The sequence below is a fragment of the Cyanistes caeruleus genome, chromosome 1, assembly GCF_971803275.1.
Source record: "Cyanistes caeruleus chromosome 1, bCyaCae1.hap1.1, whole genome shotgun sequence".
Taxonomy (NCBI): domain Eukaryota; kingdom Metazoa; phylum Chordata; class Aves; order Passeriformes; family Paridae; genus Cyanistes; species Cyanistes caeruleus.
Genome location: NC_141701.1, coordinates 114705372 through 114730719, shown reverse-complemented (window position 1 = coordinate 114730719; position 25348 = coordinate 114705372). Strand labels below are relative to the sequence as shown.

Sequence of the window (25348 nt, the reverse complement as noted above, 5' to 3'; positions counted from 1 at the left end):
ATCTCTTCTACTTCACCACAAGATTTGTGATATTTTGTGCTGTGCTCAGAGACATGGATTATAGGGTTGTAGGCATAGATCATTTTAGATTTCTTTGTAATTATATTCTAATTTTTCTAACTCCTTATGGCTCTATCGTCTTAAAAACCTAGGGATAAGGTACAAGACTGTGAAATGTACTGAGAAAGACATAAAATGTATCCTGAGTGTTGGCAAGATTACCTCCCTGTAAGAACATAGCAGAAAGGGTCTAATTCACATTTTTCACTATGATTGAATTCATAAATTACTCCTGAGATTTCTGTGGACCATTTTCATCCCTCATTCACTATGAAGTAAGGAAATATTTAAACAAGTACTGTCAAAATTGATCTTCCAAAAATGTGACCACAGAAAACCTGGGAGGAAACAGAAACTATATTTTCCAGATGCAATTACTTGATCCAGCCTGGGATTCCAAAGGCAAATTCCCATGTCACAAAACGTAGTCACTGTTGAGGGGCCTAATCCACAGTGTGTTAAAATCTGCAGAAAGATCCCTTTTCCTTACCTATTCTCAGGTGTTGTGCACTCCATTGTCGTGCATGTGTATGTCACACATGGATCTTGAGGAGGGTAAAATAATTTTTTAAATAAGAAAAATACACTGAAAATGGATTTTGGACATGGGTCTTTTATTTTTACTACCATCATTAAAATCTATTCATGGTGTAGCCACTGTTTGATTTGTATTATACAAAGTCCTTCATATTTTCTGAAGGATCCAGATCACTTCTGTAAACACTGTTGATGCCTGTTCTGATCACTGGGCATCCTGTTGCATGTTGGAAAACATTAATTAAATAAACAACAGAGACCATACTGGTACAAGTAAAGATATGCAATTTTGACCTATAATTTGGTTTTTCTTTTTAACAAATGTACAAAGTAATTTTCATTTGCTCTTCTACATAGTTAATCTGCTTTGCCTTTATCACATAAAAGAAAGTGAATCATTCTTTCATTCAGGTTTTGTTTAACAAAGAAAAACATCTATCCAAATTTTCCCTTTTAGGTATTTCTTCTGTTTTTTCACCTTTGTAGCCTCCAACAGTATTAAGATTTTCAAGTTTTATCTCCATCTTTCACGTTAATTCTCCTGTGTGATCCAATCACATTTCAGGTTTTGTATAGCAACACATCACTGTCATCAGGTTTCCCTTCCAGTCTGCACCAACAAGCCTTTCCCCTGAAGATCCATAGTTTTCTTTTTGTCTGTCCTTACCTGTCAGTGTCTTTCCAAAGTTAAACTATAAGCATAGTATCAAATTAAATTACTCTTCACCATCACATGTGGTAAGTCAGAGTATAATTTTCTCTCACACTATTAATTTCTTCCCCTTTGAAGTCAGTCTGTTTCAGTATTTCAACTTTGTCACATGCCTTGAAACTGGACTCCAAATTTTTTGTGCCAGGGGTCACTGACCTTTTCAGCTCTGCTTTCCTTATAAATCAGTGGCATTTGGCTTCACTCACAATTGCAGCACACTCATGCAGAGGAGGGAGTTGTTCTTCCCCTAAAAAGTTTACCTCTGTGTGACCAATTCAGCTTGAGTAGGAGTGATGGAGGGCCAGCCCAGCCTAGCTCCGATTTTCAGAACAGCTCATCTGAGAACTGACAAATTAGCTTTGGCTTTCTGGGAGGCTCTAATCAATTAAAAATATTTCCTTGCCTCCACTGTGAGGAAGCTGCTGTAGCACTGCAGAAATGAGCTGAGCACCTCGTTGGCTGAGTCAGCATGAAAGCAGGCAGGCTGCACCATCACCGTTCTCTCAGTGGCATCCTCAGCGTCACATTGGTTTTATGAGATGCCAGACAGAAGGAAGGTGTGGAACACACAAAGAGAGGCATAGATGTGGTGATGAGCTCACTTTCTGCTAAAGGCCAGATGCTGCTGAGGCTTCAATCTAGGTCACAAGGTGAGGTTTCACTTCAGCCCAAAAATACAGCACATCCCTTGTAGTGTAGGGGACTGGAAAAAAGACAAAGCTGTGCCCTGTTCAGAGTAGGAATGAATAAAAATGCTTAGATAACCTGCCAAGAAAATAACCTTACATTTTTTTCAGTGGCTTAATGACCCTCTCAACCTTTTTTAGAAATACCTTTGAGATTTCTTTTTCCTGCTAACTATCTTCCTTTCATCCTTAATGGATTCATACAGTTCACCCTTTGGCTTTAACAGAGGAAAGCTCTCTCTCTCTCCCTCTCTCTCTCTCTCTCTCTATCCCATTCAATACCCCAAAGCTTCTTCTTTGGGATCTAGCTATGCATAGGTGTCTCTTGTGGGAGGATGTGTGTGTATATCTGTGGGTGTGCACGTGTGATTGTACATGTATATGTTGGTGTTCATTTCAATAGGGGGTATCATATCTTTTAGTCAGCCTGGTCTGACAGAAAGAATTTCACCTCCGTTTCTGTCCTCAGTCCACATAAGAAATCAGTGAATTCTGCAAGTCTGCAAGGTTTTCATCTGGGATCCTTCAAAATTTAGCCATCAGTACAAACACGGCAACTTTGTGTACACTACACAACTGAAGGAAAGGCAATAATTTCATTATCCTGCATACTGTCCCTCTGGAGCAGGAAGCTTTGACAAATCAGGAAGCCATACCAGTCTTTTGTACAGGTGTTTGTAGAAAAATGAATGCTCTTCAAGAGAACTGTCCTCCCAGGAATTGTCACTGCAGTGGAGTCTGGATTTTCATCAAGAATAATCTTTATTAATAACTTATACTCTCATATTTGACTATGTTCAGTCTATTACAGTGTCAATTCAATTTAGCTGTGGCTGATACAATATGGATATATCTATCATTATCCTAGTATTCTGCTAGCTTTGTTTTTGAATTTGAGTGATTTATAGAATCTCTTAATCCCAACTCTACAATTAATCTTGCTAGGGACTTTAATCTCAGCTGACTAAAAACTGGTTCACAGGACTTGAAAGCTGCAATATACTAAATCACCTCTAAATCAAAATTAAAATAACAGAAAACTCTTATTTCCTCCATGTAAATCTCCCATGCCTATCGACTGACTGAAAACCTGTTCTCAGCACTTGAAAGCCTAGATGGTTTAAATTAGCTGTTGGACTGCAAGGGAGGCCCTTTTCCTTTTTAAATATAATTCACAGTGTCTATAGAGTCTGATCTTAATGGCAATATTAAAGACCTCTTCAGGTTTTTTTATATGTAATTGTGGTATAGTGCTAAACATCCTTTTGTGGAATTCTTTTCCTGTGGTAGACAATTTTGACCTGTTTTGTAAGTTCAGCCTCATGTCTGAGGGGTAATTCTTTTTGTTCCTGGCTTCTGCTCTGCATGTTCATACTTGTTTTATATGTGATTGGCTGTTAAGAACACTTTTATCTGCAGTGTAATAGAAAAACAGTGCTTACAAGAGTAGATGCAAAAAAATAAGCATTCCTTGGTATTTCTAACCTACATTGCTAAATGAACCTTACAGGGCAGACATGCACTTTAAATTGCATTTATCACTATTAATACAATTTATACTTGAAGCTCTAAAACTCCTTAAGTACAGCCCATTTGATCGACCCCTTTTTACCATCTCTCCAACCCTGATGCAGGCAGGGCTTCAACCTCCCTCCTCTCTCCCCCCTTCCCAGATATTGCCATCATAAGGGGAGCCTTCAAATGCAATGGTCTCCTGTCAACCTTATCCCTTACATTCATTTGCCTCGTCATACTTCTCTCATAGCCTCTGTCACATCCTATTAGCTCTCAGTGCCGTGCTGTGCTGCTCACAGCTTTTTTCAGCTGCCTCCTGCCCTCCCCATCCTCCTCCTCCTGCTGATGGTGTGGCGGAGCCTCACCCGGCGCATTCCCACAGCGCTGCCTCCCGCGGCCCCTTTGCTGTGCCTCCTTGTTCTTCTCACCCAGCCTTTCTATTTGCATCTTCTTGCTGAGAGCAGCCCGGGAATCCTTCATCCATGACAATAAACGGAGTTGGCAGGTTTTCCCAGCAAGTGAAGTCTTTGGGTGTTCACAGGCAGAAATCAGATGCAGGGGAGTTTTTGAGAGGGAGAAATGGACAACCTACCACCAGCAGGCCATTGTCAGAGCCAGCAGGATCAGCCCCAATCCTGCTCTTCCCAGAGCAGCTCTTTCCAGGTGTGTGGCTGCAGAGTGCAGTTCCCATGCTTGCACCACCTGCAGTGAAGCAGTTTGTTCCATAGGTTGCATCCCTGGGATGCCCCAGCCCTAGAAGAGTTGAAGGCCAGGTTGGATGGAGCTTTAAGCAGCCTGCTCTAGGGGAAGGTGTCCCTGCCCATGGCAGGAGGGTTGACACTGGATGATCTTCCAGGTCCCTTCCAATCCAAACCATCCTGAGTCTGTGATGTCTTCAGGTGACATTGAACCAGCATGCAGTGGTACAGGGCTCTGGACAGCTCAAACCCAGGTGGCAGCTAGAGAAACTGTTATATCTCTTAAAATGATGGAATGAGAGTTTTAAAGTGGAGGACACAGATGTGAGCAGAAATATGTGAGATTGAGGAGGGAATCAATAGCTATGTTTTATTGTGAATGAATGCAAAATATGTATTTGATAAGACAACACCATAGAAATCTCTGAGATTTCCTTTAAATTAATTTATCTCATAATTCTTCTAGTAATTGGCAAATTGAATTGCCAATGATTCTTCTAATGAATAGCCTCCTTATTCACTCTGTTTACAATACACTAATTTATATCAGTAGTTTCTATTGATTTATTTAATCTTGATGCAAACAGCTCTATCTAACTAAATTCCTCCAGTTTTCCTTCACCAAGATTTAGGTGGTTTATCATTTCTTCCAATTTCCTGTGAATACCCAGTACACGAAGCTCTTTAAGAGGGCCTGTTGAGGTGTCTTATGGGGAATATCTTCTGCATCACAGCATTGATTTTCATATTGCTTGTCAAATATATTTTCAGAAGACAACTTGTCTGTTGGAAATTTCAGAAGCCACGTAATTGTGCTTTATCAAGCATGTTTCACTACTGCACAAAATCCACATGATCTAAAAATACATAATATGTCAATGTTGTTTCTTGTCCTTTTTTATACACACAGATAAATATACACAGATGTGAGAGAAAGAATTTTATGCACATTATTACTACAAAATGAGAGCAGTTGAAGTGATCAGGACAAAAAACTACTAGTTTTGAAGTCAGTCTGCCTAGGACTTCTCATGTATGGAGTACCTAAATACCCAAAGGCTGTTGGAACTGGGTGAGGAAGAAGAGGCCCGTTTCTTGGAATAAAGTCTAGGAGTAAAGTCTCATGCCTGGAGCACCATGCAGGAGCACTCTGGTGGACTGAGATAGGTGTACACATAGAACAATATAGCCTGCATGCTTTAAACTTCAAAAGGGAGGTTTTATTTTATAAAAGTTAAATGGCCAGTAGATCTAAAATAAACTTACACTCTATAAAAGAATTTTTTTGCTGACTTTCCATATGGAGCTACTAATTGTAAGAAAGATTATGGTGATTATATGAAAATCATTTTATAAAAATTCAGTAACTTTGTCAGAGAAAGCTTTTGATGCTTGGCATATTACCATCTTGTTTTTGTTCTGAACATCCCTAACCCAAACAGTAATCCATTTCCCCTGTCCTCTCCTTCTTTTCCTTTGTTTTCAGAAAACTTTGTAGCGTTTAGGATTGATTTTTTTTTTATTTGCCCTCTTGGATACATCAAAGATGATCAAGGTCCCTTTTTATGTTTCCTGCTGTTAAATCTGTGTGCAGAATGAGTGTATTTGTGTAATATAGATGCTGTGCTTATTCAATTTTTTCCCCTGCAATACTGTTCATTGAGACACTGTGAATAGTTACTCAGCTTCATAATTACAATGAATATAATGAATAATTACTCACATTGCATACTGATTAATTTTCAGTAATATTAAAGGTTAACTCATGTGGGTGCTATTATATCCATTTAAATTGTTACCACTTTTGGCTACTGATATCTTGCATGGTGCATTTTGCCAAAGAAGCACAGCACAGTTTGCAAATCAGACTTCTCTGTAGGTCAAGCAAACGTAATTACAGTTTATTATTTCCTGCTAATGCAGATACCATATATTTTCCTTCAATAAAATAAATTATATCTGTTTTTTTCCAAGTAAAATTAGATGTAATCAAGTGTTTTGAGAACTGGATGAAGTTCATTTCTTGGTATAAACTTAAAATGCATTCTTAAATAGTAAGCATCATATGGCCAGTCATTTTTTACACACTTTTTGTGATAAATCATTAAATAGCTCAACAATTTTTCAAGTGTATGGTACAAATCTGTACTAGCAAACTGGAAATAGTCCACCCTGTCTTGAACAGGGAGCCTCAGTGATCATAGGTAAATTAAGTGCACTCTGTAAGAAATTAAAGGGTGCTAATTAATCTAAAGATTATTGCATGAACACTGTGTCATTCAGAGCTATATACATTTTTCATTTAGATTGTTTTAGAGTATTTTTCTCATATGACTGAAGAGTGTAGGCCCGATCTTGTTTTTATTTTCTCTGAGTGGACAAAAGTATTGCTCATAAAGTCTAACAAACTGAGATGGGAATGACTTATTCTGTCCTGAGCTCTATAAATATCATCATAAATGGCATCTTATTTATATATATATATATAACCTTTTCTGTATGCAGTACAACTTCTTCCACTTCAGGTAGTGCCACTGCAGTTTTATTAAAGCAGAACTCCTGGGGAATATTTGAGGAAGGCAGAAATTTCATCTCCTCATTGAAGGATTCCACCCTTGTAAGAAATGAAAGGTTTTAAAAGGAACCTTCCAAAATCGTGGGAATGAGAGCCCTGGGATCTCAGCTCTGCTTCCAGTGTTAGCTGAGCAAAAGGAGGTTGTTCTTGTTTATTCTCCTGATGGCTCTGGGCATCTTCCCTCTCTCCCTACTCAGTCACCAGGCTCCAGTGACTGAGAAGCAGGAGGTGAGGGTTTAAACCCAAAAAGTCTGATGAAAGCAAACCTTGAGGGCACACTGTAACTCCTGGCATGTAATCTGTAAAAGTGGGGAATTATTTCTTCCTCCTGATAAGTTTTTGAAGATTTCAACTGAATTCAGTAAAGTCTGAAAGTGAGTGTGATGGTGTACCAGGCACCATAGTGAATGTTGTATTTAGACCTCCATGCAAAAGAGAGATAGTAAGTTATCTTAAGACTATATCATGCTAGAAAACTTCTGAGATCCAGAAATTACTTACCTTGCCTTCAACCAGTTGCCTCCAATCATTCAACTGAAATCCATTTTAGTTTCCTCTTCCCAGGTTTTATAAACAGTCTTTTTTCAGTCCTAAAACTTACTCAGTGAACAGCCAGCCATAGTTTTGCATGTTTGGCATTCAGGAGTAGATAACAGATGAGTTCATTATTGTTTACTTCCAAAACTGATTGAATATAAATTCCTTATCATTATCTTTTGGAAGTTTGTTTGTAATACTCACAGTTTTCTGTAGTAGTCACATTTTCCCTATTTCACATAATTTGCATTTTCCTGACTCATATTTTTATTCAACAGAAATTAGGTATGCTCCTTAAATTCCAGAATGAAAGAGAATAAATCCATAGAGAACACTTATTATTCAAGAAAACCCATAAATTGCTCCTCTACCATTTAATTGTCTGAAGGTCAATTTGCCTGCACACCCACACACTCCTTTGAGCCCCTGCATGGGATTGTTTAGGTGTTTTCATTAGGGGATAAATGGAATTGGAGGTCACCATTTAAAGGAAACATTTAAGTGATATCAAAGGTAAAAATATGACCACAATAAAGAAAATGCAGTTCTCCTGGAAAGGTATTAACACATGGTTTCTCTTTACACGTACAATAGGAGGACCCTGCTTAACCTTATGACGTAGGTAGGATAAGCACAAGATGCAGAAAGTTACATGTCAGCACTTCCCACATTATCAGCAATTTGAGGCAGTACATGGATGAGTAAAGCAATGTGTCATCCCATTTGTACTCTGCTGTCTTGGAGTAAGAACTCTGCTACCTGCCACCTTCAGGCCACAGTTTCCAGCATATTAAGGCTGTCATTGATACAGCTTCTTTTGCAATTCTAAAGACTGTGATTCTTTTCATTAATTAATTGATTTCCAATATTAAAATTAGTTAATAAAACATAATGTATTGTCACTAGAAAATAACTAATATGTTGATTATTTAAATAGTTCAATGCCTCTGTCGTAGGCATTTTTAAGTGCACTGGCATATTTGGTGAGTTGGTAACATTGTCAGTGGTAAGCAGCGAGTCTTATCTTGCCTTTCTCAATGTCACAGGTTTAATATGTACTTATAGTGAAAAAATGCTGTATTTCAGGTCTAAGCATTTTCTAAAAACAGCTGCAAACAGGTGCAGTCTCAGATACATTTATCCACCAGGTAGGCTGAGATGGCAACAGAGCATTGAACAGTTTGTGAAAGACATGAACGACCTCCGTTCACCTCAGTGCCTTTGGATCCTGCCAAATTCCCAGTGTCCTTATTTCAGTGCTTCAGAAGCAGCTGAGGCAGGGGAACGTGTGGCAGTGTCTTTCCTGTCTGCTGGCAGCAAAACAGTTACACTTAAAATACACAGTCAGATTGATGACCTTCTCTGAAGCAGGTTACAAGCTGAGACTGACCTGTCTATAAATATTTTAGAGGGTCTAATTTAATCTGTGCGATGGACTCAGTGTTTCCCCCACATACAGTGAGACCACACATACCTTACTACTCGGTGTATTTAGATGCCACTGAATGAAATCCTCAAATTTTTTCATTGTGGAAGTATAGGGGAGCGCCTTTATTGAGGTAAAATACTTAAGCATAAGCTTTATTTCAATAGTGCACTGAAAAGTTAGCATTCAATACTTAAAATTAAGCAGGTGTTTGCCTGAGTCCTGGGACATCCTGCTAGGAGGCAGTCACTGATTAGTCGCTTCTAACTGGAGTATAAGAGTTCTTGGAGTTAATGTACCTGAGGAATTAATGAGCACCTACAATTCATAGCATGCTCCTCCACACCAGCTCCTTTTCTGAGCACTTTTGATGTGCAGTTTGTGTAAAATAGTTTATGGCTTTTGTGCATTGGTAAACTTCCTTGTTTGAAATATCTTCCCTTTGTAAACAGACATTTAATTTTATCACCAAATTATAATTATTTAAATGATTTCTTTTTTATCTCACGGAAGACTTCCTTCCAAATGCTGAATGTGCTTGGGCTTCTAATGAGCATGAGAAAATAGATCATATGTCTATAGCATTTGAGATCATAGTGCCAGAAATATATTTAATTCTCTCTGAAGTCCCAAAATTGAAGCACTTAGGCTGGAAAACAATAAGCAAAACCATAAGTGAAGGGGAAAAATGAAGGAATCTACAAATATGTAGGGTATAGAGTGGCAAACTGTCAAATTACGCTATTAACTAGCAATACCTTTAGATATAGAAGCATTTAAAAACTGATGAACTTGCTTAGTAGGGTTCTTTGGTACAGAACTCACTGGTACATGACAAAGGACTCCAAAGCATTTTTCCAGATTTTTGTGGAAAAGTACTTACAAGAAAAAGTATTTCTTTTTGAATGCAATGTTTTAATACCATAAATCAACTATCTTCTCTTTCCATTATTTTGTCAAAGCTTCTTGATTTAATCCAGAGGGACAGAATTTTTCAGTGTGCTAGAGAATGACTCCTATAATTATTTTTCATAGAAGTAAAGCAGGTACTGTATTATTTCACTTGCATTCTGTTCTGCTTGCTGAGCGGCCTGATAGTCCTGCTCAGATCACTGAGATCTCTGAAATGGAAGGAAACCAGAAGAGCAGCACGCCTGTCACCAGTCTGTATTCCTCTCCAGACATGGATTTATCTGTGGTAGGGCAGAGCTGGGTTTTAAGCACTCCCAGCTTACATTAGCACTGCCCAAGGGGAGTGAAGAGCACTTTGCCTATGCCTGCTGTTGTCTCCTGCCTGCCCAGCCCCTCTCTTGGCAGGGCTGTTGCTGGTGAGGTAGATGTCTGAAATTCTACATCTTAATTTTATATTTTATGAACATGTTGTTGAAACCATCTGGGTTTGACTTGCCATTTGGGTAGAACTGATGGAGAAATTAGTCCTCGATGACCTCCAAGAGGTGGGATTTTTTTCGCATTGTCCCTTCTTATCCAGTAGCCCCAGTATTCATTCTGAGCTATGAAGTGAGCTTTCATAGCTGACCCTCTTTTAAAATAAAAAGCTTGTGATTTCACCTTGAAGAAGGAGGACATTATTCTGGGCTAAAATAATCTCCTTGGTTTGTTACCTATAGGATCACCTGGAGGACCATATATATAAATAAAATACAAAATAAAATTTCATATATAAAATAGATACAGAAATCATAAAAATAAACTGCTATAAAGCCCCAAAAGGTGTTTGTGAACAATTCTACTAATAAAAATGTCATCTAAAATTTGGAAATCAAAGTGTTTTATTTGAGCAGCCTTTCTCAAAAGTATTTCACTTCAATTTTTTCAGGAGTCACTACTGTGATGCCTCTGCATTTTTTTTTTACAGCTTAATCTATTGTGTCAAATGATGAACAGATGAAGACAGCAGAAAAATCTGTCTTGTTCTGACTTCTCTCAAAGTGTGGGAGAGCTGTGGATCTGAGTTATGAACATTGTCCAAATCATGGGCTGGAATAGCTTTTTTTTTGGTGATGTACAAAATGATGAGATTGATAAGACCAAGGCAGGAGGAATCTCAGGAAATGTGTCCCATTCTCAGCCTACCCAAACCAGTTTCACTGCTGGCCACAGACCCAAGAGGCAGAGTTTATTTCCTTTATTTTGTCTTGCCCAGTCTTTAGTAGCAGAGTACTGTCATTTCAGCATGGAAAGCAGAATGTTTGTTCATATGATTTTTCATTGCTTAATAATGTGTAATTATAGTTATTAATTACTGTCTCGAACGCTGTTGTACTGAGACACACTGTCCTTTCCAGGTAACGTTCCGGACAAGGATCTACCACTGTAACATTAACAGCCAAGGCGTCATCTGCCTGGACATTTTAAAGGACAACTGGAGTCCAGCGTTAACCATTTCTAAAGTTCTCCTCTCCATCTGCTCCCTCCTCACAGACTGTAACCCAGGTAAGACGAATTAACTTTTGTGTCCTCGTTCTTGGTCGGCTCACTAATACCTGCTCAGTGCTCTGGTTTACTGGTACCTACTGAAAATACACAGAAATGTAAATTTTAAATGCCATTCATATAAATAGTATAAAAAGAAAGCAGAATTTCAGAAGCTCAAGTGCATTTTTAGTTTAGTTTTTTTTTTTTCATTCAGAAGGTTTGATCAGTAGAAAATACCTTAGTATGCACTAATTTGGATATTACAACCAGGATATTACCACCAAGAAATATTAATGAGTTAATAAATATTGAAAAGGAAAGCTTTCATTTAAATATGCTGATAATGTGGTCTCTGAAAAGAATATTAATAGCACTGACAATGATAGATGCCTAGCTCAGACTCCACAAATAATGAAAATTACTTTAAATGAGGTTTATTCAATATCTTGGACAGTCAGCATGAGTATTCAAAGCAAGCTGTCATTCTTATTAACTAGTGTAGCACTTAACCTCTCCCCTCAGCTCTTTTAGATTTGTTTTATGCCTTTGACCACTAGATCTGTAATTTCCACTTTCTCTTACCCTATTTACCAATGCATAGTTCTGACTGTAGCCTTGGAAAACTGTAATATGTAGAAATGACTAAAGAGTCATTGAAGAAAAATTATGTGTTTATATGTCATGAGGGTTGTTGCTGGTTTGTTTTTTATTATACACTTCAATGTTATTTTTAATTTGCCCAAAGGGCTAGAAATCACTTTGAAAAAGGCGGAATGTGAGATTCTGGTATAACCAGGGGCGGAATCGAAAGCTGTAAAAGAATATTGAAATATTTCAAAACTCAAAAGAAGGTGAAAGCACGCAAAAATGTGATTGCCTGCTTTTATTTTCATGTGGTTTTGTTGCTGTATAGAACATTGAAACCTGTGGCGTTCCTTTCAGCTAAGAGGTGGAGTGATGGAGTGTTGCCATTTTAGGCACATTTCTTACAGGTGGATTGAATGCTCTCTGCTAACCTCTCTGAAAGATCGATTTCTGTTAGTGTTTAGCCAAAAATATGCAGAAGTGTCTGTAGATAGGCAGATAGATGACAGAAGTGTATAAAAACCAAATTAATATTTGCTCTTGTGTCTTAGAGACCAGGTAAAGAGGTAGAGACACCACAAAGCTGTGTAGGGATTGAGAAAGGGGCAGGAAATACATGCTGTCTTGTGACCAACTCCCTTTGGAGGGATACAGTCATCTTGTAAGCTGGACAGTTCCCAGCAGTGATTTCAAATTTAGAAATTCACTTCTTCTGCCTTCTCAATCTTAAACCCTCAGAGATGCTGTCAAACAACAGTTTTAGTATAAGTGTGTAAGGGGAATACTGAAAACAGTTATCCATACCGTATTGCCATGTGCAACAAGTTAGCATACCAAAAATGGGAAGTTCTTCCATTTAGCCTCTTTCAGTTAGCAGCCATAAATTACCCTGACCACAGTAAATAAAAAAAAAATATGATGTTTCATTTTCAAATCTTCTCTTTAATTATGAAGTAGTTTTGGATTTTGTCACTGCTTCATGTTACAATTTACCTTTTTTTTGATGAATCAACACAATTTCTTAATTTGTATCCCAGTCTTACAAGGCACTGATGGCAAGTATTTTTGAAGTGCTGAGTAATTTTCACCTTCCTTGGAAACTGCCTGTTTTATGTTAGATATTCTTTTTATTTAAAAGTGAACTTCGAATGTTAGTGATGCACAACAGAAGGCTTGCAGAAATTCACAAGTCTTTGCTTTTTGTCATATTGCCTAATATGTTGCAGTTGTACTCTCTGTCCCACTATTTTTTGTGATATTATATCATTAAAAAATTACTGGTTACTTGCCATCAGATGGATTGATGGATGGATGGATAGAAAGACATGTTACTGATACATATATCATTGAAATATGTCACAAATATATACACATTAGTAGCTGCAGAAACTCGCATATCTATTTTTTCCTCTTTGTCAGCTGGGTGTAATTTTCTAATCCCTTTTTTAATCTAACTAGTCTGCCCCTTTCTGAAGGCAGAAACACAACAGGGGTCTCGATTTGATAAGCAACTTTGAACTCTTTTTTCACCATTCATCAGCCAGAAGCAGGTCAGGTCAAATGGAAAGGCAACATTGAATCTCCCACAAACATAAACACGTAGGATGGGCGAGTCTTCCACCCTGGCCTCTGAAGCGAAGAATCAAGTATCAGTTACCCCCTACTCTTACATTTATGCAAATCTTCATTAGAACAACAAATAGGAGTAAGAATGGCAGCTAATTAACCCTCAGTCATACACAGTGATTAAACGGTGCTGAAGCACAGCTGCAGCTTCATTGGCAAGCACTGCTATTCTTCTCCAGCAGGCTGAGCAAATGAAAAGAGGTATTTGCTCCTGCCTCTCCTGTCATTCACACAGTAATCTACAAAAGCCACGGAGAGAGTCTCTTTCCTCCCTGGCTATACATCACCGCCCTTTGTTCCCTATCACTCCAGGCAGGAGCAAGTTTGTCCTTTTTAAACAACTAATACAATCCTTTACTCATAAGCTGTCTCAGACCCTTCAGTCCTGATTATTATTAATTGTCTCTGTTTTGCTTGGCAGTATCAGCCAGTAAACTGTGTTAATGAAAGGTCTGAATTTTGTAACAGCTGGCTGACTTTTCCATGGGGGGAAGGGGTGTCCTAGGGTTTGTGTATGACTGAACATGTGTGCGTTATCTGGGAGTGGGAGAGAGGCAAATGTATCAGGGGGATGGGAGGGATGGTGGGATACACTAGCCCAGTCCAGACATTAGTATTTTTCTTTGAGGTGGTACTCGAGGCCACAGCACACATCCCTTTCTACAAATCAGGGCTCCAGTCCTGTAAATATTTTGACATGTGCATAAGCAACCCCACGAAACATCCACCTGCATGTGAGTGAGTGAGTGAGTGAGTGAGTGAGTGAGTGAGTGAATGTTCATAGGCTCTGTGCTCAAGTGCTGAAAATGCCTGCTTCCAGTGTTAACTGCTAGGGCTGGCCTGTGTGGGCAGTTATTGCAGAGTAATTCTGTGTGTGTGGACACTCCCCACTTTGAAAATATGTTAAGTTGCAAAAACCTGTCTTGCTTGAACTAAAAGTCAACTATAAACTATACTTCAAGTGTTCAGGCAGAGCCTGGGGAGTGTAAATTCCTGCACTGCTTTAATCTAAAGAGCTTTCAGGTGCAGATGGCCTCTGAGATTTTGTGTTTTACTGAGTTTGAAGTGCTAAGCAAGTTACTTTTTGTGGTTACAGAGTTGGTGATGCTGATCTGGGTTAGAATGTTTATTTTTCTCAGTTGATCATTGCCATCCTGGCCCTGCAAAAGGTTATTGAGCCCCAGGAAAAATGTCATTTGCAAATGTTTCAGAGAAAATAAATTGTAACTCTGCAGCACTTTGCATGGTTTCCTTCTTCACATTCAAAATCTGAACTTGGCTGGCCTGATTATCCCCGATGTCTGAACAGTCCTAACATCGAATCATGTCTGCTTAGTAACACACAGCTAAGCCTTGATTAGAACATCAGAACAAAGCCTACCTCTCCCTCACACCAGCCTCTTCCCTTCTGGTGTCATCCTCTGGCTCTGGCTCCTTACCATTTTTCCCACGTGCACGTTCCCCGGTCAGCGGTGATTTCATCCCTCAGTTGACATTCTGGAAGCAAATGCCTTGCTGCTGCTGCTGGCCCTCTTCCCTGCATGGCAGCCGTGCCCCTCTGTGAGCTTCTGCGATGGGGATGTGCCAGGGGGGCACACAGAGGATGAGAGTGGCAGACTGAGAGCTGGCCAGCCACGATATTGCTTTCCCACAAACATTAGGCTGAACACTTGGATGGCAGCTGCAGCCAGAGTAACTGCTGAAAGGCTCTACAGAGCCTCACTTGCTTTGCTCTTTAGAAACCTCTGCCTCATTCCTAACCTGAACTGACTCACAGGAATTTTATACCCACTTGTTTTTAAGCAAGTTTTGCGCTATACCTTAAGTGACCATTTTTTATGGTTTTCACTCCTGGTGTACTAATGAAGAACCACCCTCTTACCTCGTTGTCTTTATTTGCTCAGGCCTGAGCCTCCTTCTGTAGGAGAGGCTTCCTCTTCCCCTGCCCATCCTCACTGCACTCATCCTTCCTGAATGTGCCTGACTCTTGGAGCTCACTGGGGCGTGAGGCACAGCTAGAGACACTAACCTGCTCATCATCACCGTCATCCGGGTGGAAATATTTACTGCTCCCTGTTGGATGTGCCTATCTCACTTGGCAGCCCCACTGAAGGTTATTTCTGGCTTAGCCCTGTCATTTTCACTGTTTGTCTGCTTTTTAACCCAATTGAGTGAAATGATGGAGAAAGGAAAAGAGGAAAAGGAAGGAGGGAAAAAAAAAAAAAAGGAAAAAAAAAAAAAAAAAAAAAAAAAAGGAAGAGCCAAAGAAAGAAAAAGCATTTGCTAGCAAGGACAATAACCTCTGGCAAAGGATATGCTCAAAAAACTGCCTGCAGTACCCACTTCACTGGGGCCAGCACTAGTCAAGCTGGTTGCCCTGCCCTCAGGTACTTCAGTAACATATTATCAGTGTAAAGATGCTTGTCTGGTTACCTTTTAAACTCACCAGAAAGTGTGAGGCAGTTTAGTGTCACATGTAAAGTTTGCTGTGAACATAGTTTGAGGCTGAAGCATACATGCCCTCACAATAAATGTAAATGAGTAGCACCACATTACTTCATTGTGAGACCCATCAGTTTTTATAGTAGCTGCAGTTGCACAGCACATCTGAAAAGTAGACTATTTATGTTAAAAAACCTCTGCAGCGTACACTGTGGCCTTCAAATATATTGCACCCTGGTTAGAAGTGGACGTGCTGTTTTTTACAAGTACTGCCATGAATCATGAATTTACTAGATGGTTTCATACTTTGTTAACCCATATGAAGTAATGTGGCTGTGCATTTTAATGATTTACATTTATCTAAGCATAGATAAGCAAAGTCAAAGATCCTAAGGTTATGGGGATCTTTATGTATCTCACTAAGGGACACCAGACATGCTTTTAAGCTTTATTTTTGTGACTCATCCTTATATTTTGCTTCTATCTTCCCCAGAAACTTCTTGTTTTTATCACAGAGTAGGTGTAACAGGCAATTTTTGATAATATGCTATTGTTCTTTTTCTGCTGCAATTAGAAGTTATCCATGTGGTATGGCATGATTTAGGTCTGCCAAAACTTTCTGCCAAAAGATATTAACACCCTTACATGCACCTGCATGAAGGTACTGGTATTTAAGAAAATTTAGAGATGGGATTCAGTTTTCACATTATTCTTTTTCTTTTTCTTTTTCCTTTTTTTTCCCTTATCGTTTTCCTAGGGGTGTGCAAGATTCTGTACTCTTGATGCTGAGGGTATAAAATCCCAGTTCTGTCATCTTTTACAGAAAAGGATTCAATAGCGTAATTTAATGCATATCTTTGATCCTCAATGGGATCTGAAACAGCACTTTGGAGAGTGAGTTTTCAAGATAATCTTAAAAGCCCTAAAAGCCTGAATGGTATTTGCCCTGCTACAAAGCTGCTGGAATTGCTGCTGTTTCCAGAACCTCTGCAAAACACGAGTAGGTGGGAAGATTTAAGTCAGACAACATGCGAGGGAGGGAACTGAATTAGCGATTTCTCAGCCCATTTCCCTTTCAGAGAGCACTATACCTTCTTGGAGGGAGGTTGGTGTCCTGCTGCAATGCCACTGCCCTGTCCCGTGGCAGGTTTGCCCTCAGAAGCCAGCCCCAAAGCCAGCTGTTGGAATTGCTCCAGCCAGGGTTCATACCTCCAAGTGCTGCATGGATAGATCTGCTGTCTAGAATTTTCTGACCACCTCCACATTTTGAATTTGTATTGGTATTTGGGAAACTTAAGCTTCCTGCTTAAGATGTTTGTTCGTAGCAATTCCACATTTCTCTACCAATTTGCATAAGGTATTGACAGAAATACCTGGAATACCCAATGTACAATACAATGCCCCTGGAATTGGCTTCTGCACACCCCAGGCAAAGGGGAGTAGGTTCACTTTAACCCTTTCAGGAAGATGCATCACTCCAGGACTTGGATGACACTACCAGACTTTGATGCCCACTGACACACTCCATGCTCCTGACACTTCTTTGGGCTGATCATGTCTGGCACAGGGGCACCAAGAGCCAGGATTGCCACAGCCACCTAAAAACCAAGTGTGTATCAATGCATCAGGTTCCACAGGAATAGCTCTGCTTCTTCAGCCAGCAAAGCCCCAGCCATACCAGCATGCATTTTAATACACTAATAGATGTCCACTGTATCAATAAAAAAAGATCTACTTTCAGAATTACTGTGACACTTGAAAACGCTAGCCTGTCCAAAAAAAAAAAAAAAGGTTTAAATTAAATCCAAGGCAGCTTAATAAAGGAAAATGTAACATAGCTGTAATAATAAAATCTGTTCCATGCTGGAGCATTTGGCTCTGAGTGGGAATTTGGCTGACTTGTGGTCACAGCTCTGCTATTTGGCTTCCATGTTCAAACTTTAAAATAGCTACCCAGCCCTAGGTAATGAAGAACAGCTCCATGCTCCTCACCACTCAGCAGCCTGGATGTATCTTCATTTCTCTCCCTTATTCATTTATCTCGATCTAGCAGGAGGCATGTACCGTGTTCCTCCTAATCTGGGGCATCCCCAGAGCAGAGGCTGCTTTCTGTCAGTGCTGGTTCACATCAGGTGTTCCTTCTGCAATTTTTTAGACTTCCCAATTATCATTCCTTCTTTTCCCCTCACCCTGAGTTGTGAAGTGAATTTAGAAACTCTGGATGACAGCAAGTTCAACGGATGAGCCACTTCTCATTTTCCTCATTCTTGTTGTTTTTTCCTTAAAGCCATAATCTTCACATTTTGCTGCTATCAGAAACTGCTTCAGAATCCAATCTGGATTTTTTTTCTTTCTCATTTAACAGCAGCTTTGTTCAGTTTATCAGAAAGGACTCTTGGGCTTTCCTGTGCCCAAGTACATGCTGTTGTGGTTTCTAGTGAAATTTAGTTTCCTTTTTGAACATTTTCGTCAAGATATACATAAAACAGGAAAATTATAAGTAGTCATTATAAATACTCATCAAAATTATACTCATTCTTTAATAATCCATATTTGAGCAGGTTTTTCAAATGTGATGAATATTCTGGAAAATTACTGCAATACTTTTAAGTTGGCAAAACAATATTAATTTTTTCGATTTTATGAGGCTGGCTAAGCCCTGCTGCTTTGATTCTTTCCTGGCACCCACAGGCTACCAGGTGCAATGTCACAACACAGTACTATCAGACATACAACAAAACAATCTCATTTGCCCATATATCCTTTTTGTAGGCAGCAGAGGGTCATGTAAACAATGAAACTGCTCTGTTGCCCGAGATTATTTATATTCTTTAGCTTGGAACTATGTTTTCCCTTTTCTTCAGAGTTTGTATACCGTACTCCTGTCAGGAAGTGGGCAGGTTTCTGAGCTGTTCCAGCACAATGGAAAATGCTTTCTTTGTATCTGAAGCAGGAAAATACTCTATGCCATGTCACTCAAGCATGGCAACAAGTAACACAGAGTAAATGAAAGTTTAAGCCACCAGGAATCAGTTCAGGGAGTAATGTTTTTTGGTTTGTTCTGAGGTGCAACATAATCTTTCTGTTCTTTTTACATCTCTGATGTGAGTTGTCTCCAAACAAAATGAGCTCGCTCAGGAGGCTCTGCCTTAGCAAAGACAAAGGGCAGTGTGGAATTGCTCTGGTGCCTCGGTGCTGCTGGGCTGGGAGCAGAGAAAATGGGTGTTTGGCATAAAGGCCATCCTAGTAAGTTGTCCTGAGGGATCTTGAAAGGAAAATGCAGCATAAAACTGGTGGGGTTTGTTCTGCTCTCAGTGAGTGCAGAATGACTTCGTCAAAGGTGAGGTTGTCATGCGGAAAAAAAAAAACATAAGCAAAGCGATCCCATCAATTGCAACAAAGTTCTTTTAGCAAGAAAGTTCTTGTGTATCTCTAAATACTGTGTGTTCCACTCCCTGTTCTGTAGAATCTGTGTTCTACAGAACGTACATAGGTAAATTTACATATCTGCACTGATCATATCAGAGAATCCAGAGCTGACATTTACAAATTCTTGGTAGTTCATCAGTGCTTTCTTTTTCTATTCCTTTTAAAAGATACTGTGTTATACCAGTTATACTGTAGTGTGTATACAATGCTAACTTTTATTCTATAGCTTGAATCACTTACAGTTTCTCATTTTCTGAGCTGAACACACAGTACCAATATGTTAAAGGCATTTAGGCACCTAAAGCTGCTGCCTGACAGCTGGCAGGTTTTTCAGTACTTCCCATGGGATTTAAAGATCTGAAGTCTCACTAGGAGCCTCTCAGCACTGCCAGGAAGAGACTTTTGCTATACATCTGGTCTTTAAATATTTGCAGATATGTACACCTATATGTCTTAAACTCTGTGGACGTGATCTGTAAACATTAAATTAAACAGATGTAAATGCAAGAAAGGCAGCAGCACGTTATGAAAATAGCATATAGATATTTATTGAAATAGAATTAATTTCCTTTGCCATGAAAAGCTAATGAAACTGTTACAAGATTTGTTCTTATCAGTTGACTAAGTCCCCTCAACATGAACTCATGACTGTGGGGATTATTATAACAGCAGGAAAAACATTTGTGAACTGTCATCCCTTTAGTAGTTCTCAGGAAAATATGTCTTGGAATATCTCCTAATTATGTGTGCAGGGGGAGGAGGCTTGGATCAGGATTACTATTGATGTTGGCCTAAATCATTGCTCTTTTCAGTTGCACTTTGACAGCACCTTATGGGTAGAAGACCATTATTTGTGAGCATAGAGGCTTTTAGCATGTTTAGATTTAGGCTATTCAAAGCTCACAAGACATCATTAAAAAGATTAACACAACTATAGAAGTAAGATTGTTTAGAAATACTTAGTTTTAAACCCCCCGTTATGGTTTCAGAAGTCTACAGTCTGTTTAAATATTTTTTTTCTGAAAAGTGTCTGGAAATATTTACATAAGAAAATTGGTGGGTTTATGTAATTTAGAAAGCAAATGGTAGAGATTAGTTTTTAAAAATAAAATCTGGATTTTGTGGTATCCAAGGCATGATGTAGTCATTAGCTGTAGCTCCAGATGCCAGTCACACACGCACTTACCCTGTTCTTTTTTTTTTTATTTCTGATGTGTCTGGAACTCTGCAAAGAATAATGACTGGAAGGGGTACAGTCACTCTAGCAGAAGACCAGTACAACTCATTGAGTCAGGTACATTGCCTGCAACTGCTCATCCCTCAGTGGTTCAGAAAAAAGTGTAAAAATCCCTCAAAGCACTTTACTCACACAGAAATACACAGGAGAGGAAATTCCCCCCTAGCCACAGCTAACAATCAGATTATGTCACTGAAGCATGAGCAGTGCAGCCTCTGCAGTGGTAGCTCAGGTGGTGCATGGCTGCCAAGTTTTCTAATTCTTATTTGAGTTTCCTAAATCACCTTCTAGTATTCCTACACTATACTTTTTCTGTGTGCTTAAAAATTTGGTGTATGAAGTATCTCCTTCCTTTTAACTTTTGCTAAATGTGGTAGGGCTTTGTTTGTGTGCCTTTCTTGCCACGGAAAAGATAAACAAGAACACTTTTTTTTTTAATCTTCTTTACCAGATTACCTGTCACATCTTATTTTGTGGGGGTTTCTCATTTTCAAAGAAATCACCTTAGATTTCAACCATTCCTTAAATGGAAAAGGTTTGACCATGCTGTTAATGATTTCTTGTCCTTTTCAATAATGCTTCTGCTCCTAATTTGTTTTTGCTTAAGGAGATGTGAGAAAAATTGACCTTCAGACATAATAATACCCAACCATCACTTTATTAAATGGCATCTGATTAAATCAGAGATTGACTAAAATCCAAATCAGTAAAGAGGCTTTGTACATCTGTGACAAGAAATAAATGTAAAGGGATGTAACTGGCACTCATAAGAAAAAAGAGACTTGTCACAACACTTTACTGTTCCTCATTTTTGTTATTCCTCAGAAAAGGTTTCTAGAACATATAAAATACAGTCTTACCACGAAGTGGAAGTAGAGCTGGAAAAATACACACCTGACTTTTGGGTTTGGGGTTTTTTTACATGAAACTTATAAAAGCTATATGATAAATACACATACCAGGCTTTTGAAAGTTTCTTGATTTCTGCTCAAGAAGTTTCTGTACAGAATTTCTTTAAGCTTAGGCTCAACCATCATTAAATTAAAAGTACTTGAGAAACTGCATGAGTGATGGATGCTACAAACACAAAAGGTTGCAATTCATTTTCTTTCCAACAAACATGTAATTTAAAATACAACCAGTGGAGGTTTCCTATGCCCATTACCTCAGAGAGAAGACAGGTAATTTAGTGCATGCACATAATAAATCTTTGTGTGAACCAAAACCAAAATAAGTCATCAACGTTAAATGTTTAACAAGTGTGAAGTATTTAAAGAAAGCTCTTAGTTATTTCTCATATATAAAATACAGATTTCTAGCTTAATTTGAATGAGTTCCAAGATTGAAAGTAAACTGCCTTTCAAAATACACTCTAACATTTTACAGTCGTTAAATGTATTTTCTTTGTTTCATGCAGATTTTGTCTGCCAATACAGACATGTCTTTAATCACATTGGAATCTTTTTTGTTGTATGAAGTGGATGCATCACTTGCAGGCTTAACCCATTCTATTGAATATATTTTTCTTACTAATATAACTGCATATATTTAAAGGAAAAAATATATAAAACTAGAAAATCAGTAAGTTTAGACTTCACGTGTTAATTTCACAATAATTTAATCTAATATTCATAATTCCCAGTCAGTATAAATAGCTCAGATCTCAGACGGAGTAAACTGGCATCAGTCCTGCTGAGCTTTTATACTCCAGATTTTTCATTCAGACTTTGTTCCATTTTACTAAGTGGGGGTTTGTTTTGTGTGTTTGTTGATTTTCTTTTTCCCTGTGTACCTTTTTTAGCATGAAGGCAAGGACAGATTTTCAAATTTCTTGCCATACGTTTTTAACTGCCTTAGAACCACCCTCAGGGCCCTAATTAGCACAACTATTTTTAAGACTGATTCTTCCTGTTCCTAAAATACAATTATTTTCGTTTCACCATGGAAATCACACTGCTCCACGTTCTTTAAGCTCCTGAAAGGAAGCCTGCTACATTTGGCTAACAGATTCCCAATAAGAATGTAGAGTCAGTCCTGAAAAGCAAAATTTATAAGCCTGGATATGTTAGGTATTAAATCATTTAGTCTCTCGCTTTCTTGCATAAGATTTCAGAAATTAGTATTCCTGAGTCATTCAGAGTCCACCTTCAGAGATGATTTACACCGCTGCAAGACATGTCTCTCGTATTTTGCATGGCTAATTTTCTACATTATTTAGCAGGGGAAGAGGAAACAGTTGTTTGTTTTTTACAGTTTTGCAGATCTAGCAAAGGCACCAACTAAAACAAATCATATGCAGTGTGTGTTTCAGAATCCCTATTTTCACAGCAAATTAAGTTCAGGTGCATTAGATGGAGTTGTAGACAGCTATTTAAATACCAAAATATATAGTGCAAATTGTCCCAAATTTAAGGATGGGCTGTACTGTAAGATTTCAAATTCATGTGGGATACACAAGTAGAACTTAGATTAGTAAATCCTCTGTAGAATTTTCCATCTGTATAAGGCTTAGAAAAAGGGCCTTCTATGGAGTGGAGCATTTACAGCTCCAAGATGAATTAAATTTCAGAAAATTCTCAGAGGCTGGAATCCTCGTTGCTTGGGTTTTTATAATATTGATTAGACAAAATTGCTGTATAAAGTGGCATGAAAGTAGAACTCACTGTAAGACATAATATTACAGTAGCAAAAGGAATTCCTTAATGACCTTCCGTGTCTTTTTCATCTCTACCTTGTATAGCGTTTTTTCTACGGCTCAGTCTTAGGACTCCTTATGCCAATGCCTGAAATCATTTTGCAAAATGATTATCATTTAGTCAGGCATGCCAGTGGAGTCAATGTGACCCCTCAGGCAGGAAAGATAAGATTTCCAAATAAAGTTACTTTAACTGTTACTAAATAAGAAATTATTGCTGTAAAATATCACAAATTCAATCTTTTTTCAGCATTGCCATGTAATGCCATTGCAACTAATCCAGGAGTAAAACTTGCCTACATGATGAGTGCTACTTATTTTGTTTAACCTGTTTTTTTCCTTCTAGTCCTATTAGAACCTGTTCATAATTAGGCATAATTATAATTCATGTTCTGAAGTTGGTGTAGAAGTGGATAGTCCAGTTGTTTGCTAAAATGGGGTTATTTTCTCACTCACCTGCTGATTCCTCAGTTGCTGCCTGTACAGATAGGGAAGGGAGAGGCCTGACTGGTTTTTGTGGTATTGAGTAACAGTAAGAGCTGTGTTCATGCAAGGCACACCTAAATTCCTATTCCTGTTCCAATGGATGTTCAGCTTGCCAAGGGATTTCAGGCCCTGGGCTATGAAGGAGTTTTATTTAGTAGTCCTTTAGAAGGGATAAAATTCTTCACTAACCCCGCCTTTTGTAAATAAAGGTCTCTTGTATTCTTTTGACATTTTTATGGGATTATTAATAGCAGTTTTGAATTTAAATTTGACAAATTAATAATGAGATTATAGGACGAGAAGAGGAAAATCAGATTAAACCAAAATAAGCAGCATTCATAGCATATGTAGGCTTTTCTATTTTCTAAGGATGAGTTGCAACAAAGGTATAAAGGGATAGATTCAAGAGCAGGATTCAAATGTCTCCTGCATCTCTGACCTAAAATGGGTATGTTTAAGTCGAAGATTTTTTGCTATTGCTCACATTCAAACACTCTTCTAAGAGTGAAGATGGCTTTAGGACACATTTTTCTCTCCATGTCTAAAAGACCAGACCATGCAGTAACACCTCCTCCCCTCCCTGTCCTCTGGGAATCCACATGGTAAGTGGATCCTATAGGACCTCCTGGTTTTCTTGCAGAGCAATCTACCTTTGGTACATATAATTATAGGATGTGTAACCCCTCACAAAGCATGGTCACAGAGAATAGCTTTGCCCACAGTTGCTTAGGGGTTAAACTGTTTGCTCAGGATGTGTAAGACCCATAGGTCAGTCCTTTGACTGGAAGAGGTGATTAGTGGGAAATAAGGAGAGACAAATCCAGAGGGAAACTGGTACCATTACCTTTAGACAGAAGAAATGCCAAACACACTGAGCATTCCTGCAGAATAGTTCTCTCTCCCTTAGTGAATCTTCAGACACATGAAAAAAATCACATCCACGGTGCTTTTCTGAAAATACAGTTATGACCCTATGGATAAAAGCCAGTTTAATTATGGGTCTTAGCATTTTGGTTGCTTGACAACATGTTGAGATCTGAGAGCTGTGATTTTCTTATTATCCACTCACAGCCATCTTCCACAAGGTAAATGCATATTGCTGTAACTTCTTCAAATTTTATCAAACCACATGCCATGTAATGTCTTTCAAATTAAGTTCTACAGTTACTAAAACCTTTTTATTAATTTTTTTTCTAATAGCAACGACTGCTTCTCAATTGAGTTCGTTATTACGAACAGACACATTGCTAATGTATCTGTGCTTTTAATATTGAGACGCATCCAAGCATCAAAGTGAAGTGTGTTATTTCAGAATTTTAATTGTTCCAGCATACTGGCACTTCTAATAGGTGCATGTTCTTCCTTAATTAAAGACAACTCTTCAAGATCAGTACACTGTGCCTCGCTGATCCATGATTGCCTCAGCTAACTCCCAGTCAGCCAGTAAAGTTTATAGAAATCCTGCTAAAATCTGAAGACTGGAAAAAAAAACCCTTTCTCTTTAAACAAGAATGATTTCCCTTGGCAAGATACAGAGGTGAATCACTGCCAACACTTTCCTTTAAGAGCTGCGTTAATAAAATAGGGCCAGATAATACTCCATATTTCTGAAACATCTTTTTCTTAGGCAGCCTCATATTTCACACAGGTCTGTGGTAGGTAG

At 38.6% G+C, this 25348-nt stretch overlaps 1 protein-coding gene across 5 annotated transcripts in view; it reads left to right on the top strand.

Moving 5' to 3' along the window:
• UBE2E2 (ubiquitin conjugating enzyme E2 E2) overlaps window positions 1-25348 on the top strand; it is a 202283-nt gene that overhangs the window by 168287 nt on the left and 8648 nt on the right. For all 5 annotated transcript variants that reach the window (XM_086851673.1, XM_086851685.1, XM_086851669.1 and 2 more), the window contains one exon: window positions 11056-11203. In XM_086851673.1, the coding sequence (XP_086707799.1) occupies window positions 11056-11203 (148 nt within the window). The remainder of the gene's footprint in view (window positions 1-11055; window positions 11204-25348) is intronic.